The 20987-nt window shown below is 46.0% G+C and overlaps 1 protein-coding gene across 2 annotated transcripts in view; it reads right to left on the reverse strand.

The window, feature by feature from the left end:
• Positions 1-16711, reverse strand: part of LOC137333537 (adhesion G protein-coupled receptor G3-like) — a 65258-nt gene extending 48547 nt beyond the window's left edge. For both annotated transcript variants that reach the window (XM_067997743.1, XM_067997742.1), the window contains exons 1-3: positions 16604-16711; positions 5642-5755; positions 4533-4572 (exon numbers count right to left, since the gene is read on the reverse strand). In XM_067997743.1, coding sequence (XP_067853844.1) covers positions 4533-4572; positions 5642-5755; positions 16604-16696 — 247 coding nt within the window. In that variant the 5' untranslated portion in view covers positions 16697-16711. The remainder of the gene's footprint in view (positions 1-4532; positions 4573-5641; positions 5756-16603) is intronic.
• Positions 16712-20987: the final 4276 nt, after the last annotated feature.

Genomic DNA, 20987 nt, shown 5'->3' on the forward strand with positions numbered 1-20987 from the left:
GAACCTTGGTGCATGCACTCTCGCAGGCCTGGTACCAACTCAGATCGGCAGATTGGTGAGATCTGGTGTGCAGATTGGAGGATGTGGGATTTAGTAGTGCGCATCCTTTATTCAATGTTTTAATATAACTCATCAGTGTGTAAACATAGGTTTGGGATTTGCATCTGTGTTTTGTGTGCAATGTCTGATCTCTGTAGACTGTTATTTTCAGCAAATAACAGGTACAAGCTACCTTTAAGAAATTTCTAAGAAACATCTTCCCTTTAAGAGATGGAGCTCCCTCTGGTGGTGGAAAGTGCAAATTGCATCCATTCCATGTGTAAGGCCTGGAAAGGAACGCCGATTGCAGGCAAGTGCTCCCTTGAGACTAAACTTCCGTCTTGCCTGCCCAGGTTCCATCGGGCATGGGGTGTTAGCGCTAACATCGCCCAGAACGGAACCTTATTCAATTTTTTCCCCCTTTGTGTCCTCCTCACAGCTTGCTTTCTCACCTAGCTTTATATCGTCAGCAAATGTGGATACATTGCACTTGGTCCCTTCATCTATGTCATTAATCTCGATTGTAAATAGCTGAGGCCCAAACACCGATCCTTGTGGCACCCCACTAGTTTCAGCCTGCAAACCTGAAAATGACCCATTTATTCATACTCTCTGCATTCTGTCCATTAACCAATCTTCAATCGGTGCTAATATATTACCCCCGAACCCATGTGCCCTTATCTTGTGTAACAACCTTTTGTCTGGCACCTTATCAAATGCCTTTTGAAAATCCAAATATACGACATCCATTGGTTTCCCTTTATCTACCCTGCTAGTTATATCCTCAAAAAATTCGAATAGATTCGTCAAACATGATTTCCCTTACATAATACCATGTTGACTCTGCCTAATCATATTGTGATTTTCTAAGTGCCCTGTTACTACGTCCTTAATAATAGATTCTAGCAATTTCACTACTACTGATGTCAGGCTACCTGGCCCATAGTTGTTCCCTGTTTTCTCTCTCCCTCCTTTCTTGAATAGCAGTGTTACATTTGCAAACTTCCAATCCACTAGGACCGTTCTAGAATCAAGGGAATTTTGGAAGATGCCAGTGTTGGGACCAATGACACAAGGAAGAAAAGGGAGGAGGTCCTGCTAAGAGAATATCAGAAGGTAGGAACAAAATTAAGAAATAGGACCTTACAGGCAGTAATCTCAGGATTACTACCCGAGCCACGTGCTAATTAGTATAGGGATAGACAGATCAGGAAGGTGAATGCGTGGCTGAAAGACTGGTGCGGGAAGGAGGGGTTCCATTTCATGGGACACTGGTACCAGTACTGGGACAGGAAGGAGCTGTACCACTCGGACAGGCTACACCTGAACCGGAATGGGACCAGTGTCCTTGCGGAAAGGATAAATAAGGCTGTGGATAGGACTTTATACTAGTAAGATGGGGAGTGGGATCTGGTGAAAATAACATAAGTCTGAAGATAAACGAAATGGGGATGAGAGTAAAGGTCAGACCAGGTAAAGAATCAGGGTAACATAAATGGTCAGGGAACAAATATAGTTATAGAATTTAAGTACAAAGCGACTGTTAAAAAATAAAGTGAGGGGAACAATTAATAAAAACAAATTAAATTGGCAGTACAGCAATGTACACAGCATCCGAAACAAAATGAGGGAACTGGAGGCAATAATTCGCAGCGAGGAGCCAGAAGTAGTCAGGATAACTGAAGCATGGTTGCATAAAGAACAGGACTGGCAGTTAAATATTGCAGGATATTACGTATTTAGAAAGGATAGGGAAGGAAGAAGGTGGGGTGTTGTAGGTGCACTAATTAGAGACAACATTATGACAGTAAAAAAAAGGGATATCAGTAACATTAAGATGGAAACAGAACACAAATGGATTGAGACAAAGGATAAGAAGGGATCGATTATGCTAATAGGTAGATTCCACAGACCACATAATAGTGGAAGGGAAGTGGAGGAAGAAATATGTGGACAAATCTATGAAATGAGTAAAAAACATCAAATAGTAATCATGGGAGATTTCAACTACCTCCAAATAAACTGCCAAGAAGAGGTAGAGAAAGGGGTAAAGGGAGTTTTCACAGTGTGTACAAGACTCCTTTTTTACCCAGTACAAGTGAAGCCCAATAAGAGAGGAATCAGTGCTGGATCAAACAATGGGAAATGAACCAGAGCAGATAAGAGAAGTAAGAGTACGGGAACATCTAGGCAATAGTGACCATCACATCATAAGGTTTAAAATAATGATTGAGAAAGACATAAGTAAGACAAAGAACTAAGTAATAGATTGGAAAGAATGTAATTTTGAGGGGATGAGAATGGAACTAGGGAAGGTAAACGGGAAAAAATTTTGACAGACAAAGAGATAGGACAGCAGTGGCAAATATTTAAAACGGTGATCAATAGAGTTCAGGAGAAATACATTCTGCTAAAAATCAAGAACAAACTAGCCAATAATGAAACACAGTGGATGAATAAAGAGATAAGGGTACAACTGAAACTGAAGTAAAAGGCATCATTAAGCACATAGACAAAAAAGGAGAGGATGACAAAAGGGAATACGAAGAGGTTAGAAAAGAAGTTAAAAAAAATTAGGAAAACAAAGAGGAACGACAAAATTAAATTATCAAATGAATATAAAAAGAGTTAGTCAAGTAATGTACAGGCACATAAATAATAAAAGAAAAATCAGGATAGGGATAGGGCCACTAAAGGATGCACAAGATAAACTCATGGGTAATGACAGCGAAATCGCAGAAATATTGAACTGTTACTTTGCCTCAGTATTTACCAGGGAGACTAACAAGGTGGGCATGACATTAGAAGAAGAGATAAAAAAAAGATAAAGACTTTTAAGATAGAAAGTGGGGGGGGGGGGGGGGGAGATAATTGATAAACTAATCAAACTTAGAGAGGACAAAACTCCTGGTCCGGATGGATTGCATCCACGCATATTGAAGGAAGTTAGGGAAGAGATAGCAGAGGCATTATTACATATATATAAAAATTCACTAGAAAAGGGAATAGTGCCAGAGGACTGGTCAACAGCTAATGTGATTCCTATATTTAAAAAGTGAGATCGAACAAGTCCAGAGAACTATAGACCAGTTAACTTAACGTTGGTGGTAGGAAAGATATTGCAATCTTTACTCAAAGATGTAATAGAAAAACATCTAGAAAATGAAAATATAATAAAGAATAGTCAGCACAGATTTCAGAAGGGAAAGTCATGCTTGACCAGCCTTATTGAATTCTTTGAAGTAACAGAAAGAGTAGACAAGGAATATGCAGTAGATGTAATATATTTAGATTTTCAAAAGATCTTCGTTAAGGTACCGCATTGTAGACTAATGACTAAGGTCAGAGCATGTGGAGTTAGGGGACAGGTAGCGGAATGGATAGCAAGCTGGATACAAAACAGAAAACAGAGAGTAGGAGTTAAGGGTAGCTACTCAGACCGTCAAAAGTTAGGAAGTGGTGTTACACAGGGATCGGTGCTGGGAGCACTGTTGTTCACAATTTACATTAACGATTTGGACTCTGGAATCGGAAATACAATTTTAAAATTTGTGGATGGCACCAAATTGGGGGTGTGGTTAATACAAAGGAAGAATGCGCCAAAATGTAAGAAGGCATTAATAAACTCGCAGAATGGGCATGTAATTGGCAAATTAATTTCAATATAGATAAGTGAGAGGTGGTACATTTTGGTACGAAGAATAAGGAGACCACATACTGCTTGGATAATAAGAGTCTAAATGGGGCAGAGGAGCTAAGGGACCTCAGGATACAAATACACAAGCCACTAAAAGTGGTGTCGCAGGTTATTAAGGCCATAAAAAAGGCAAACCAAGCACTGGGGTTCATTTCTAGAGGGATAGAATTGAAAAGCAGAGAAGTTATGTTAAATTTGTATAGAACCTTGGTTAGACCACACTTGGAATACGATGCATAGCTCTGGTCTCCATATTATAAAAAGAATATAGAGGCATTGGAGAAGGTGCAAAAAAGATTTATAAGGATGATACCAGAACTGAGAGGATATCCTTATCAGGAAAGGCTGAACAGGCTGGGGCTTTTTTCTCTAGAAAAGAGAAGGCTGAGGGGTGATCTGATCGAGGTCTTTCAGATAATGAAAGGGTTTGATAGGGTAGTCATAGAGAAAATGTTTCCACTGGTGAGAGTCCAAAACTAGAGTTCATAAATATAAAATAGTCACTAATAAATCCAACAAGGAGTTAAGGAGAAACATCTTTACCCAAAGAATGGTAAGAATGTGGAATGTGCTACCACTGGATTAGTTGAGGGAAATAACATAAATGTATTTAAGGGAAAGCTAGATAAGCACGTGGGAGAGAAAGGAATAGTAGGGTATGCTGATAGGGTTAAACGAAGAGGCTCGTATGGAGCATAAACACCGGCATCGACCAGTTGGGCCAAATGGCCTGTTTCTGTGTTGTAGCCTCGATGTAACTCAATGATATCAGCCTTTTATAAAATTCTTCATTTACCTTGATCAGAAATCCTAAAGCTGCATTCTATAGAGTTTTCCTAAAATGGAGAAGATAAATGTTACCATTAGATTCACCAGCACTGAAACAGTTTAATCAGCTGTGTAAGTGCTTAAACAGTTATATACTTTTAATTTGCCCATCTAACGGGGTAAAGCATGGATTTAGGAGGAGGATATGTAGTGATGGCTGTGAAATCAGTGTTTCTGTAATTTCATTAATACCACAAAAAGTGGACAGTGCCTTCATGGAACTTGGGAAACTCATTTTATTGAAATAGGGAGCATGCTACTGAAGTAAAGATGACGGCTCCAGAATGTGCTCCTAGGGCTGTAAATGGAGTGCTTTTTGGGTGGACGGGGTGATTAAAGTGGCAGCGTCTGGTTACGCTGAGTCCCTGCCCTTTACCTGCTCGTCTCAAATTCTGACCATGGTGGGGGAGGCCTATTGATGCCATGCAAAGGAGCAAAATAAATCATTGAAATTCTTTCTTCCATTTGTGCCCTAGCAATGCTGGTACAAGGGACGTTCTTGCATTTCGTAAAGTGGCAAAACCAGGATGTGACCATTTTCAATTATTTTTTATTCCCCATAGCTCTGCAAACCTGCTTAAACAGCGGCACCTCACCTGAGGTGGGCAACCTGTTGTACCAAGGATATTGTGGGTACCCACCTGCAATATGTAAACGTCCCTGACCCCAGGATTTTGGATGGAGCCAGGTCCAGATCCATTGGGTGGTCAAAAGTTCTGTCCTGTCCCAGATCCACCCTTCTGAATCCTCCATTGGAATTTCAGGATCTGAGTGAAGGAAAATATGTCACAAGACACAATTTTCCTCATTTGCATGGCATCATAATATGCACACCCCCCCATCATGATCGGAACTTCTGATGGGCATCAAAGAGGCAAGGAGACCTACTCCAAATTCTGCCCCACCTGCCCAGAAAGTGCTCCATTTACAGCCCTAGGGCCATGGAATTCCAGGGCCATTCAGCCGAATTTCCACATCTACACTGGAGATTATAATACAGGCTGTGCTGCACAAATCGAATCCCATAAATGGCCTCACACAAGCAGAGCTCTATGATATTGTTCAGTTTAATCTTACCTTCCAGGACCACAGGCCTTGAAATGTAATTGTCAGAGGGGTTGTGAGGTCATCAATACTTGAACTCCCCACTTTAACTCTAAGGTTGGGTGAAACAGGGTTCCTCTCCTGACCCTATAACAACACCAAAAATTAATTACTGTAAATCTACTTAGGATTTACATCACACACAGAAACATTTCAATGGTGTTAATTTCTGTGGTGATGGTGAGAACTGCAGGTTTTTCTCATTGCAACAAATATTTTCTATGGGGCTGAAATTCCAGGAGGCCGCCTTGCTGGCAGAAGTGCAGTGAACCACAACTCGAAGCCACCCAAGAAACCCTCTGTAGACCCTGTCCCAAATTGCGGTGATGGGGTCATTAACATGTAAAAGCACATCAGTGACACCCACCCCTGGGGGGCAGAATGTCAGAGTGACACCATGCTCAGACACAGGTCTAGAAATTCGGGCGCGCACATTTTTTAGCACGTGGGGACGTAAGATATGTAGCCTGTGCCTTTATGGTGAGGCCCGATTCGACCCCCCCGATATTGGGTCTTGGGCCTCATGACAATGGAGCCAACGTGGCTCAACAGTTACCTGGCGGAGAGAAGACCAAGATTGGGCCGTTGGTAGTGTTGCAGCGACGCTCGGGCAAGAGAAGCCGGGGGGTCGAGGTCGGAGGCTGCGGGGGGGGGGAGGACAGGAGGTCGGTGGTCAGAGCATTGGGGGTCGGCAGAGGAGGCCGGGGATTGGAAGCTGGGAGGGAAGGATCGGAGGCCGGGGTCGAGAGAATCAGGGGTTAGAAGCGGAGGCCGAGGATTGGGGAGAGGTCGGGAGTGGCAGCAATTGCGGGAGGAGGGAGGGGCGCCAATTGTGGGGGAGGGAGCAGCAGCGAACTTTCATTAAATGTGGGCTCCATATTCAGGTAAGTAAATGTGAAAACCTGACCTTTTCGTGTCGCAGGCGATCCCAAGCTCTGGGTTTACTGAGCGCAGCCGGCGCTGGCTGCTTCAGGGCAAACCAATCTTGAAGTGGAGGCCTCAAACAGGTGTTAGGCCCCTTATTTACATATAAAAGGGATCTAACTAAAAAACAAACTAACTACTGGTCAACTAAAAAGGGCGCACTTATTGCCCGCCATATTGGGGGATTTGTGGGCCAATTAGAGCCCGAAAAACGGGTGCAGCGTGGCCAAATTTATAGGCCAGAGAGGCCTGACTCAGTTATTCCCAATGGAGCTGTCTGGCCATCTCTCGAAGGTGATCAATCCCCAATATGATCGATTACCTGCTTCCCTGCTACATTTTGGATGAGCGGAAGATCGCCCTCTCTGTCTCCCACGAGAATTGTGTCACTGGGTTACCGTTATTGAGAGGGATAAAAATGCACAATTTATACAGCCTTTAAAAGGCAGCAACGAATTAGAGGGGATCATCACTTTTGGATGAGTGGAAGATCGCCCTCTCTGTCTCCAACGAGAATTGTGTCACTGGGTTACCGTTATTGGGAGGGATGAAACTGCAGTGTTTATACAGCCTTTAAAAGGCAGCAACTAATTAGAGGGGTTCATCACTTTTTGAGTGGCAGGATGCACAAAGTGAGTGCAAAAGATAAGGCTGAAGCATTTGCAACCATCTTCAGCCAGAAGTGCCGAGTGGATAATCCATCTCAGCCTCCTCCCAATATCCCCACCATCACGGAAGCCAGTCTTCGGCCAATTCGATTCACTCCACGTGATATCAAGAAACGGCTGAGTGCACTGGATACAGCAAAGGCTATGGGCCCCGACAACATCCCAGCTGTAGTGCTGAAGACATGTGCTCCAGAACTAGCTGCGCCTCTAGCCAAGCTGTTCCAGTACAGCTACAACACTGGCATCCACCCGACAATGTGGAAAATTGCCCAGGTATGTCCTGTCCACAAAAAGCAGGACAAATCCAATCCGGCCAATTACCGCCCCATCAGTCCACTCTCAATCATCAGCAAAGTGATGGAAGGTGTCGTCGACAGTGCTATCAAGCGCCACTTACTCACCAATAACTTGCTCACCGATGCTCAGTTTGGGTTCCGCCAGGACCACTCGGCTCCAGACCTCATTACAGCCTTGGTCCAAACATGGACAAAAGAGCTGAATTCCAGAGGTGAGGTGAGAGTGACTGCCCTTGACATCAAGGCAGCATTTGACCGAGTGTGGCACCAAGGAGCCCTAGTAAAATTGAAGTCAATGGGAATCAAGGGGAAAACTCTCCAGTGGCTGGAGTCATACCTAGCACAAAGGAAGATGGTAGTGGTTGTTGGAGGCCAATCATCTCAGCCCCAGGGCATTGCTGCAGGAGTTCCTCAGGGCAGTGTCCTAGGCCCAACCATCTTCAGCTGCTTCATCAATGACCTTCCCTCCATCATAAGGTCAGAAATGGGGATGTTCGCTGATGACTGCACAGTGTTCAGTTCCATTCGCAACCCCTCAGATAATGAAGCAGTCCGAGCCTGCATGCAGCAAGACCTGGACAACATCCAGGCTTGGGCTTATAAGTGGCAAGTAACATTTGCGCCAGATAAGTGCCAGGCAATGACCATCTCCAACAAGAGAGAGTCTAACCACCTCCCCTTGACATTCAACGGCATTACCATCGCCGAATCCCCCACCATCAACATCCTGGGGGTCACCATTGACCAGAAACTTAACTGGACCAGCCATATAAATACTGTGGCTATAAGAGCAGGTCAGAGGCTGGGTATTCTGCGGCGAGTGACTCACCTCCTGACTCCCCAAAGCCTTTCCACCATCTACAAGGCACAAGTCAGGAGTGTGATGGAATACTCTCCACTTGCCTGGATGAGTGCAGCTCCAACAACACTCAAGAAGCTCGACACCATCCAAGATAAAGCAGCCCGCTTGATTGGCACCCCATCCACCACCCTAAACATTCACTCCCTTCACCACCGGCGCACTGTGGCTGCAGTGTGCACCATCCACAGGATGCACTGCAGCAACTCGCCAAGGCTTCTTCGACAGCACCTCCCAAACCCGCGACCTCTACCACCTAGAAGGACAAGGGCAGCAGGCGCATGGGAACAACACCACCTGCACGTTCCCCTCCAAGTCACACACCATCCCGACTTGGAAATATATCGCCGTTCCTTCATTGTCGCTGGGTCAAAATCCTGGAACTCCCTTCCTAGCAGCACTGTGGGAGAACCGTCACCACACGGACTGCAGCGGTTCAAGAAGGCGGCTCACCACCACCTTCTCGAGGGCAATTAGGGATGGGCAATAAATGCCGGCCTTGCCAGCGACGCCCACATCCCGTGAACGAATAAAAAAAAAACAACTGCTAGAACAGCAGCCCTGCAGGAGGCCAGCAGTACTAAGTGCTCCCAGACTGTCTGACGATTCCATGCAGGTGTTGCTGGGTGATATGGGATTGACTGTTGAGCACCGAGGGTAGGAAGCCATAAGAGAGTGGTTCAGGCTGTATGAACGAGTTTGCTGAGGCAGTCAGTGAAACCTCCATCGCTCCAAGAACTGCCACACAGTGCAGGAAGAGGTTCAATCACCTCACAAGGGGGGCCAAGATAAGTCAAGGAACTGTTGTCAATCCACATCCAGTACCATTGATAGAGAGTTCACTCATCTCCTTATGTCTTTGTCATCACCTATGTAACCTCTTCAAACATTCAAGCACCATCTGAACTCACAGCCACTCTGTCAACTCTGCCTTCCACAAGGAATTCTGCTCGTCTTCAAGGAGTAGTCATTGAAAGGGACAATGCATAAGACCATAAGAAATAGGAACATAGGAACAGAAGGAGGCCATTCAGCCCCTCGTGCCTGCTCCGCCATTTGATAAGATCATGGCTGATCTGTGATCTAGCTCCATATACCTGCCTTTGGCCCAGATCCCTGCCTTTGGCCCATATCCCTTAATACCTTTGGTTGCCAAAAAGCTATCTATCTCTGATTTAAATTTAGCAATTGAGCGAGTCTCAATTGCCGTTTGCGGAAGAGAGTTCCAAACTTCTACCACCCTTTGTGTGTAGAAAATAGGAAAATAGGAGCAGGACGTGACATCTTACCTGTGCAAGCACCAGCACAGAGACACTCACTCAGGAGAAAGTAATTAATGTGTCAGAAGGGATTGGAGTGAATGAAACACTGAGCACTTGTGAGCATGAGAACCTGGAAGATGAAGGGAGGGAGGGAGCCATTTTGCCACTGAGCAGAAAAGCAACTACCCTCAGCTGAGGAGCCGAAGGATCCAGATCTCAGGTCTCAATATTTAAAAGAACTACGATTTGGGAGCATTGAACTCATGTGCAGACAGTGAAGAAGTGAGAGGAGTTCACCACAAACATCCGCAACACAATGCAGGAAGGTTCTCACAATATGCAGAACATCCTGGAGACAGTGACAATCATGGGGACTTTTGTATTAACAAGGCATCTGGAGGAAGTAGTAAAGACTTTGGTGGCTTCCGCTATGGCAGCTACCAATGCTTCAATAGATGCCTTGAGGGCCAGCCTGACCGCTACTTTTACACAGGACTCCCAAGGGGATATTTGGTCTGTAATGACACAAACCAGCAGCACCTCCGAGTCTGTGCCCAGCACCAGTGAGAAAAAGTGGTCACAGATGTTGCTGTCTCCCTGGAGAGTGGCAATGAACCTGCTTTCTTAAGGCCCCCTCCAATACCAGCACATGAAGGAGCTTCAGAGTAGGGCCTGGTACATCTTGTTACTCAAGAGAAAGGCTGCCAGAAGCTGGTCGCTTTGGGACAGCTGCTTCACTAAGATGAGAATCACCTCAGCCTTCTAAGGCACCAGGGGAACCATCCCAATGCCCATCACTCAACCTCTTCTCACTCAGGAAGCACCTCATAGAAGTAATAGACTAGGAGCTACAGAAAGTAAGTTAGTGGGCACAGGGTAGACCCAGTGTTAAGATGTAGTTGTAGATAGGATGAATGCATTTCTGGGCATCTTTGGAGGAATGTTTTTCGGTAAAGTAATCATGGCTTGACCACATAGAATTCTGAGTTCATCTCTGCGTGTGTTTGCAATTTCTGGTAGATGAGTAATGGCAGGAGAAATGTAAACTGCTGTCTTAGGAAGGTAAGAGCTGTAGTCTTTGATGATGAGGGACTCTGTGAGGGTGTGGTGGTGAGAACAGGAAGATATGAAATGACCTTTATTTGCTGTGTCAACCTTTATTTATTGATAGGACTGGGCTACAGGTTGTGTGCAACTTTCTCTGTCTGCTGGCTGTCCCCTTCCATGTCCTCCCCTTCCTGTGCACCCTCCTCATGCTATGAATAGAGAGGACCTTCTCCCCATCTTCATCACCTTCTGTAAGCAGCAAGCCTTTCTTCATTGCGATGGAGCAAGATACAATGGCCCCGATATTAACGCGGAGACGGGGATGGAGCCGGGGGGCGGTAGCGGGAGAGAAATGCGTAACATCGTGGGACACTTTGGAGTGTCCGATTTCAACGGGGATGCCTCATTATCATTTTATTGGATTTCATGTCTCCACTACGTGTGAGCGGGCGTGACGTGCACCCACATGACGCGATTTCACCTCGACAATTTAAAGGTCCAATTCACAGCTGCCATGGAGGAGGAAGTCTGGAGATTGATAGTGAGATATTTGAAGGAGAAAACTGAGGGACATGTCTGTCAAGGGAGCAAAGGCTGCACCCAGGTTCAGTGAGTCATCTCTGGATGTTCTGCTGGGTGCAGGAGGGGCAAGGAGGAAGGTCCTCTTTCCAAGCAATGGAAAAAAGAAACCTGGTGCCACGACTAACAAGGGATGGCTGGAGTTGACCCAGGAAGTGAGCAGCAGGAATGTGACCATGAGGATCTGGATCCAATGCAGGAAGCGTTTCAATGACCTTACCAGGAAAGAAGAGCAAAGTTGCAGATTTACCTAGATCCTGTAGGTCACCCCTCTCACTCTGTCTTGTCAAGCGTACTCCATTCAAATCACTCCTCATACCCACTTCACTTTCAGCAGCACCCATCATTCCGTTTCAATGCATATCCTCATCTCCCTCTTGCTCCATCCACCACTGCCACTCACCCCAATCCTCATGTAACCTGATAACACCTCAGTGAGCTCCCCTGATTCTCAGCACACATCCTCAACTGGCACTGTGAAAATGTTCCTCAAATGCATGCCAGTACTATTCGTAGTGCATCTGCCTGATTGTCACCCTCACCGAATGCACTGCATCCATTGGATGTACACATGCATCAGAGCCAATTATAGATCTGTTGGGCCACCCTTGCAGGTGAAGAGAGCAGTGAAAGCCAGGCAGAGGACGAGGAGGCAGATCCTCACAGATCGTGGAGCTTTACCCGGCAGAGGAGGCGGCTTTAGAGATTAGCAGCATATCTACCTCCCTAAGCATCAGAGATGGCGAGATTGATATTGCACTGCAGCAGGGTGACAGCATTAATCTCTCACACCCACATCTCCTACAAGACAAAGTCACCTTCAATTGACTTCAGCACGTTATCAAATATCATCACTTTAATCACGTGTATTTCAACATTTGTAAAGCTCCATGTCTAAATCTTATCCGTCTCTCCTCCCCTCCAGGGGCATCACCCAAAGGAAACGAGCCCATCCCCAAAGATGGTGAAAACTCCTCAGAGGAAACCATTCCTGATGAGGGCGCACCGTCACAGATCACGTACGTTGCAGGCCCCAGCGCAGGTACGAGCACAGGGTGCTCTTAGACAGTTAGGTGGGATGTCACCTGGTGAATCGCATGACCCAGGGAGCATGAGCAGAGAGTGGTGGCAGGGACAGGTGTGGAGAGTCCACGTCAGAGGGCACCATCCTCTCCAAGCTCTGCTCAGCTGGACAGAGATGATGAACCTGGGGGGCAATCAATTAAAAGGAGAATGCTAGAGGCTCAGCAGCAACTGTGCGAGGTATTGGCAGTCCTGCCAGGCACACGTTACACAGTGGCACAGAGGATGGAGGAGTTCAACTCGAACATTTGTGGGGTGATTTTGCAGGCCCTTTCAAAAGGTACAATCTTCCACTGAGAGTCTGGCCTCTATGGAAGTTGTATCAGGGCGCACAAATGAGTCCCTGCAGGCCCAGACGATGGCCTTGCAAACTCTGAACGTCAATATGTCTACCGGCTTCCAGACAGCTGGCATAGATCAGACATGGGCTTTCAAGACGTCACTGATCTCCTCCAAACTGCTCTCCCGCAGAGAGGGAGGAGTGTTGTGCCACTGGCACAGGGGAGGAGGGATGGTGATAAGGGAGAGAAAGTGCGCACTCTTCTCAAAGCGTCTGCAGGTCTCACCCGCTGCCCACTGCCCCCGCCCCACCTCAACCAATACCTAACATGCTGCCTCCTCTCCCGCTGGCCCAATCTGCCCCTGCACAAGTGCAGGTGGAGCAGTCATTGGCAGGGCCCTCACAGGCTCCAACACCCAGAGGTCGTCGGCCTCGTTCCTCCCACATCTCTTGTCCTCACTGCTGCGCTATGTTTTGCAGAACCCAGCACACCGCACCACGATTATCCTGGAGACCGTCACTGGTGAATACTGAAGGGAGCCCCCAGACCTGTCCAGGCACCTGATGTGCCACTTCAGCTTGCCACTGGCTTGCTCCATGACACATCTGGTTGTCACATGGCTGGAGATGTACTGCTCCTGCTGCTCATCGTGGGGTTCCTCCAAATTACTCTCTCACACCAAGTACTCTCACCAAACTGTCCCAGAAGAACTGAGCAAAGACCAGTAAGTACTGAACCTTTATAGACATCGGGCCTCGTGAGCTTTGACATAAAGGAGCAAAGGGATCATGGGGTACAGATACACAAATCACTAAAACTAGTGACAGGTTATATATCCGAGCTGGTATGGTAGATTATCACATGATGAAGGCGTCATGCCAGCTTTCTTCATAGTGGGCATTCATGTACAGGATCTAGTGATTGGCTGCACATTAACAGAATGAAAGCCTTTCCTGTTAATGAAATTGTGGGGGTTATTATAAGAGACTTTGAGTGCCACATGCATTCCATCAATTGCTACTTGCGCCTTTGGGAATGCTGCTCGTCAGTAGAATTGGATAACTCTCTCTTTGTTTCTCTGCTTCCATTGGGAAGGATGTGAAGTGCACGACCCACCAGAAGAAAGCATCAATGACCTTCTTAATGCAATAGTGAGCTGCAGCCTGACTGATGTGGCAAAGATTACCAGATGCTGCCTGAAAAGATCCAGTTGAAAAGGAACTCATGGGAGTGCCAACTTTGACAAATACAAACAATGCCCGTTATCCTGGTGGAAGTGGACTTCAAGTCTTCAGTCAGCAATTGACATATCTCCCCAACCACACTGAGGGGCAGCATAGCCTTCTGAAGCAGTGACATGCAGAGAAATCTAAGGGATAGTTCGTAGTCTGTAAATGCTGGTGATTGGCTGTTTGCGCGTAGGGAGCAGGTGCCTCCGTGATGCCTCACTCCAAGAAACTCCAATTGAGCCTCTTCCTTCTCCTAATCCACCCCCTTTTCATAATATAGGAATAGAGGGATTCCCATTGGAAAATTAATGTCTGCATTCCAAAACAATACATAGGAATATCGGAATTGCTTGACGAGAAAAGACCAAGGTCCATCTAGTTCACCTTCTACCATTCTGATAGTCGCATGATACAATGATAATAGAATTGTTGACAAATCGTAGTAATTAATCTCTAACAATTAGCATACAACAGACCCGGAGATGACGCGAGTAAAACCCCAGTGGTGGACAGCTTTGGGAACCAAAGATCCAAAGTAACTTGCTCTCCCAAGCCTGCTACATTTACCATGACATGCCTCAAAATTACTCTTATACTGTTTCCCGTTACTTTCTGAAGAACTGACAAAACAGGGCAGTAAAAGACTCTCCAGAGCAGCAAACAACAAATATTGATATGCAGGCAAATAAGAACCAATCTTCAGACCCAGAAATCAAAACGGCCTCCCCAATGTGGTATCCACCTCAGGGATGCTATTTGGGAGCTGCTACCATCACTTATATCGTGGTGATAATAATTTGGGTTGGGATGGAGTTGGAATTTGGGGACAATGGAGTTAGCCATGCTCACTTAACCATTTAAATGTGGCAGGACTATCTATCAGTGGGCGTTAAAGGAGAATGACACTATTTTTTACATTTTCTCATGGGATGTGAGTGATACTGGCAAGGCTGTATTTATTGCCCATCTCTAATTACCTTGAGGACATTAAAAACCAACTACATAGTGTAGGACTGGAGTCATGTGTTGGCTGGACCAGGTAGGCGTGGCAATTTCTCTTCCCTGAAGGACATTAGTGAACATTGGGGAACCAGTTGGCCTTTTACAACAATCTGGCAGCTTTCACAGTCCTTTACTGGCACTAGCCCACAAATACAAGATACAGTTAAATCACAACTAGCCATGGTGGGCTTTGAACTCACAACCTCTGGTGGATTTGAGGCTGTAGCCTTTACCGCTCTGTTTTACTTAGCTTTTCACCCCAAAACTGCTGGAAAATGGGCGGTAAATCAAAAGACGTTCCAGCCCACACGTTTGTGCAGTTTGTCAGTTTAAGGTGAATTATGTTGGTGGTGGAAAAGGAACACTTTTCACCTTTTCCACTTTGGTACTCGGAGTCAGTTTCAGGATCTCCCACATCAAATGTTGAAACTCTGACCCCACAGGTTCCACCCACTTTGATACCCTGGCCTTGATTTTAACCCACCCCACGGGCGGGAGAGGGCCGGGGATTGGGGGTTTAAATATCGGGATCGAGCAACCCAACCCCATTCCCGGCTCCCGTAATATTTACAGCGGAGATTCAAGCCCTGGACGAGGCTCCCGCTAAAAGCAGGTGGGGGCAACTTAACATGCAAAGGTCGTGGCCCAATGATGTCATTGGCACCGTGAGTTTAACCTCCACACAGAGGGAGTCCTGCGCTGTCTGATGCCCGGCAACAGCAACACGGCGGGAGGAGTCGACAGGCCAGAAGAGACCGAGGTAATGTTTAGAACTTAGCCTGGTTTTAACCACCTTGTGGGCCAGGAGGAGCAGGAGTGTTCCCCCAGGCCTCACAAGGAAGGCTTCAGTCTCACCAGCCCCGACCTCCCGTCGCCCGATTGCGGCTATCAGCAGGTTCCCCCACTCCCGATCACATCCCGGATCCTCCCCCCCCCCCTCCCGATCGCGGCCCGGATCCTTTCCTCCACCCCCCCTGATCACATCCCGGAACCTTCCTCCCCCACCGATCGCGGCCCTGAGCCTTCCTCCGCCCCTCCCGATCGCAGCCCGGAACCTTCCTAGACCCCGCTCCCGATCGCAGCCCGGAACCTTCCTAGACCCCGCTCCCGATCGCAGCCTGAAGCACCCCGACCCACTCACCCGCCAGCCAAGCAATCAATCCGGCAAGCTGTCGGGCGGGAGTCTGCACCGAATTATTTAAATGAGGCCTCGCCGATAAGGTCGGCAGTACCCGGCCTTGCCAGGTTCTTCACCCGCTACTGAGCTCCCCCGCACCCTTCCCACCTCCCCGTTAATTTAGGGACCCCCTATCTCCCCCTTTTCATTCAATTAAATCCTGATTCTGGACAGGGCATCGTAAACATTTCTGGATAAATAATATGCACTGTAGGTAGATGTTTCGTGGGTACAGAACTATATTCTCGTGGTATATGGAAGGAGATGTAATGGATGAACTCAGATATACTCAGATGATGTTCGGAAATTTTCAAATTTACAGGCTCGTTCACTTGAGGCCCATGAATTAAACAATGGCTGTAGCCAAAGTAAGTAGGAGCCACTCCAAAAATACTGTACAATCATCACGTTACAGATAAAGAGTGAATAATACCCACACAGAAACCACAAACTTAATAACAAATATAAACACTGACAGTGTGGAATCCAATCATTGCAGATTCAGATGGAGTAGTTCAGCTCTATTACCTGGAATGAGGTTTTGGTCTTGAACTGAGTGATAACGGCTCTAGGAGATTGCTCCAAATTATATGGCAATTTAATCTGAACAGCAGTATTCATCGTCTGGTCATCAGGGCCCATCTGTACAACAATTACAACAATTTTGATTGCATTTTGCTGAACAACCCACCTCCAATAAAATACTGTTTTTTTTTAAATTCCACAGTGACAAGTTGGAGCAGGCAGACAGTCAATTTGAAAGGATTCTACAACCTGTAATTGAAAGATGCATTACTCATGAAAGAAAGAAAGAACTTGCATTTCTAGAGCATCTTTCAGGACCTCAGGGTGTTCCAAAGTGTTTCACAGCCAATGGAGTACTTTTTGATGTGTAATCACTGTTGTAATGTAGGGAAGTGTGACAGCCAATTTGTGCAGAGCAAGATACCACAAACAGCAATGAGATAAATGACCAGATAATCTGTTTTTGGTGATGTTGGTTGAGGGGTAAATATTGATAAGACACCAGGAGAATTCCTCTGCTCTTCTTTAAAAGGTGCGACGGGATATTTTCTGTCCATCTGATAAGGCAAATAGGATCTCGGTTTAACGTCGCATCTGAAACACGGCACCATCAATAGTGTAGCACCCCCTCAGTGCTGCACTGGAGTGTCAGCCTGGATTATGTGCTCAACGTCTCTAGAGTGGGGCTTGAACCCACAATCTTCTGAGCCAAGTCTGACAACTGATTACAAAATCTATAGGGTTAGAAAACTGAAGGGAGACATTCTGAAAACTGTTCAGATAGGGTTCATAGTGGCTGTTGAAAAATCACAACCAAAGCTCTATGTGAGTTATGGTGCCCACCAAGAGTGGGATATAAATCTCATCCTGCAGGTCCTCAGAATATTCTGTTTCCTGTCCTCCTGAAGGACCTAACTCCTGTTGGAGTACAGTTCTACTTGCAAACCATTAATCCCTCAACCAGGTATTTATTCTTCATTGATGAGCTTGGACGAAAAGTGTTGGCAGTCTATTTTACAGGGGGACCATCACAGTTCTTATACAACATCCACACATGGCTTTTCAGCAGGTATAACTGGATGGTCATCAGGAACAGGAACTTTGGTCAATGCTCCTCCTCCAACGCTGAGTCCAGTTACAGTACCCCATCTACCACCTCGGCTCAGGTCAACTAACTCAGCGCAGACCTGGAATTGAACCCGAGATCTTCTGGTCTATATGCTCAGTTACATTTGGATGGTTTCTCCTCCTGCTGGTGGCATTGCAGTGGGTGAGACTTCTATCTGCTGCCCCAATCCCACCATGACCACAACCCATTTTCCTGGGTCAGGGATTATTAAGTAAGGTGTGCAGGCCATCAGTGCGAGCCCCAACACCAAGAGGGAGCAGCCACTGCAAGGCCGGAATGTCCGGGCAGTTCTGCGGTGGGACGGCTGGTGCACCACCTGAACAGGAGGAGACTACATAAAGGACGGGGAGGAAAGAATCCTAAAGGTGGGGAAGGGAATTTTTTTGGCCTTTACTCTGGGCCTGTCACTGAGGCTGAGAGGAGTGAGTTGAGCTCATTGCTGGGTTCCCTACCTCCAAAAAGGGCACAATGGGCCCTCTGCCCATGCTCCAAGGACCACCCACATGTTTTCCTGGTGGTCCTTGCGGTTGGCAAGGAGTAGCGGTGGAATGCAGGGAGATTAGACAGATTGCTAGGTCCCACCTATCTGTTGGCATTTACGTGAGGGGTGGTGAAGAGGCAGCTGGTGGCTTTCCCAGCTGGGACGTGGGGAGGTAAATTGAGTTCAGGCTGGGAATACGGTAGTAGGCCTCGCTGAACAATTTTTTCCAATGCCACCCTGCCTAATTTGGAGAAGGATAGCAGTTTAAAATCTTATTTTTTTGATTTCTTTCCTTACCTCCTTGTGTTCCCTTTTGTCATCTCTCCTTTGTTGTCTATGTGCTTAGTGTATGCCTTTTTTTTAGTTGCAATTGTGACTTGATACCTTTATCACCCATGGTTTCTTTATTGGCTAATTTGTTCTTGATTTTAGCGGAATTTATTTCTCCTGGACTCTATTGATCATTGTTTTAAATATTTCCCATTGCTGTTCTATCTCTTTGTTTGCCAATATTATTTTCCACTTTATTTTTCCTAGTTCCATTCTCATCCCCTCAAAATTAGCTTTTTTCCAGTCTATTCCTTTGGTCTTTGTCTTACTTATGTCCTTCTTAATCTTTATCTTAAACCTTAATACGTTGTGATCGCTATTGCCTAGATGCCGCCCTACGCGTTCTTCTCTTATCTGCTCTGGTTCATTTCCTATTACTGGATCCAGTAGTGATTCCTTTCTTTTTGGGCTTCTCAAATACTGGGTAAGAAATGAGTCCTGAACACACTGTAAAAACTCCATTCCCTTTTCCCCTACTTCTTTTTGCCAGTTTATTTGTGGATTGTTGAAATCGCTCGATTATTATTCTATGTCTATTACTTATTTCGTTGATTTGCTTACATATTTTTTCCTCCACCTCCCTTCTCTGGTTGGTCTGTACAATATTCATATTAGCATGATCGATCCCTTCTCATCTTTTATCACAATCCATATGGATTCTGTTTCTATCCATCTGTTAGTTATGTTCCTTCTTTCTACTGCCATTGTTATCTCTAATTAGTACAGCTACTCCACCCCCCCACCTTCTTCCATCCTTTCTAAATATGTTATAACCTGCAATATTTAATTGCCAGTCCTGTTCTTTATTTAGTCACGTTTCAGTTATACCGACTATGTCTGATTCCTTGCTATGAATCATTGCCTCCAGTTCCCTTGTTTTATCTCGAACACTGTGCTCATTGGTGTACAGGCAATTTAGTTAGTTTTTATTGGTCACTCCTCTAACTTTATTTTTAACAGTCTTTTTATATTTCTGTTCTATAACTGTATTTGTTCTCTAACTGTTTATGTCATCTTTATTTCCTGCCTGGTCTGACTTTTACTCTAATCTCCTGTTTCTTTTATCTTTAGGCTTATATTATTTCTACCAGATCCCTCCCCCCATCTTATTAGTTTAAAGCCTTATCTGTCGCCCTATTTATCCTTTCCGTTAGGACTCTGGTCCCATTCCGGATCAGGTGGAATCTGTCCCAGCGGTACAGCACCTTCCTGTCCCAGTAGTGGTGCCAGTCTCCCATGAAATGGAACACCACCTTCCCATTGCACTCTTTCAGCCATGCAATCACCTTCCTGATCTGTTTATCCTTACGCCAATTAGCACATGGCTTGGGTAGTAATCCTGAGATTACCACCCGTGAGGTCCTGCTTTTTAAATTTAGTTCCTAACTTCTGATATTCCCTTAGAAGGACCTCCTCCTTGTTCTTCCTTATGTCATTTGTACCGACATGGACCACGACAACTGGACCTCCCCCTCCCATTCCAAGTTCTTCTCCATTTGCTCTGAGATGTCCTTTACCTTTGCACCAAGTAGACAACACACCCTCCTGAACTCCCGTGGTGCTCTGCGCTCTCCCAACGCTCAGCCCCAGCCACTGTCTCGGACTTAACCAGACTGTTCACAACCTCAGCATCCTGTTCAACCCTGAAATGAGCTTCTGACCCCAAATCACCTCCATCACAAAAACTGCCTACTTTCTCCTCCACCTTTGCCGTTACATCAGCCTATTTGTCGCTGAAACCATCCTACATGTATTTTTCACTGCCAGACTCAATCACTTCAATGCTCTCCAATCCTCTACTCTCTGTAAGTATCAGTTCATCCAAAACTCTGCTGCCCGTATGCTATCCTACACCAAGTCCACCTTGCCCATCATGTGTCCTCACTGACCTACATTGGCTCCAAGTTCCTCTATTTAAAACTTTCCCAGGAAAGGCCAAATGGTGTAGTTATTGCAGCTATGACTTGCCACACCCTCCATCAGCATTTAAAATCATCATCTTTGTGTTTGTATCACTCCATAGCCTCAGTCCTGTCTATCTCTGTAACCTCCTCCAGCCCAACAACCCCTTCCTCGAATTTTCCATTCCTCTGACTCTGGCCTCGTGAACTCCCCTCACGTCACCCCACCAATGGCGGCTGTGTCTTCAGTCATTTAGACTCCACGCTCTAGTATTCCCTCCCTAAGCAATTCCACCTCCCGTGACTCCTTTATGAGTCTCCTTAAAACCCACCTCTTTAACCAAGTTTTTGGTCACCCCAACTAATATCTCCTTTCATGCAGTGTCCTTTTTTCCCTTTATCCCTCTGTAAAGGTCCTCAGGACATTCTTCTTTATTAGTGGTGCTTATATACATGCACGTTCTCGTATCAATTCAAAAAAACCTTGTAGGGTCAGAGCTCATCACAGCACTTTTCTTCTAACTATTGTTCTTTTTTAAAAATGAT

Source organism: Heptranchias perlo, chromosome 16 (assembly GCF_035084215.1).
Source record: "Heptranchias perlo isolate sHepPer1 chromosome 16, sHepPer1.hap1, whole genome shotgun sequence".
Lineage (NCBI taxonomy): Eukaryota > Metazoa > Chordata > Chondrichthyes > Hexanchiformes > Hexanchidae > Heptranchias > Heptranchias perlo.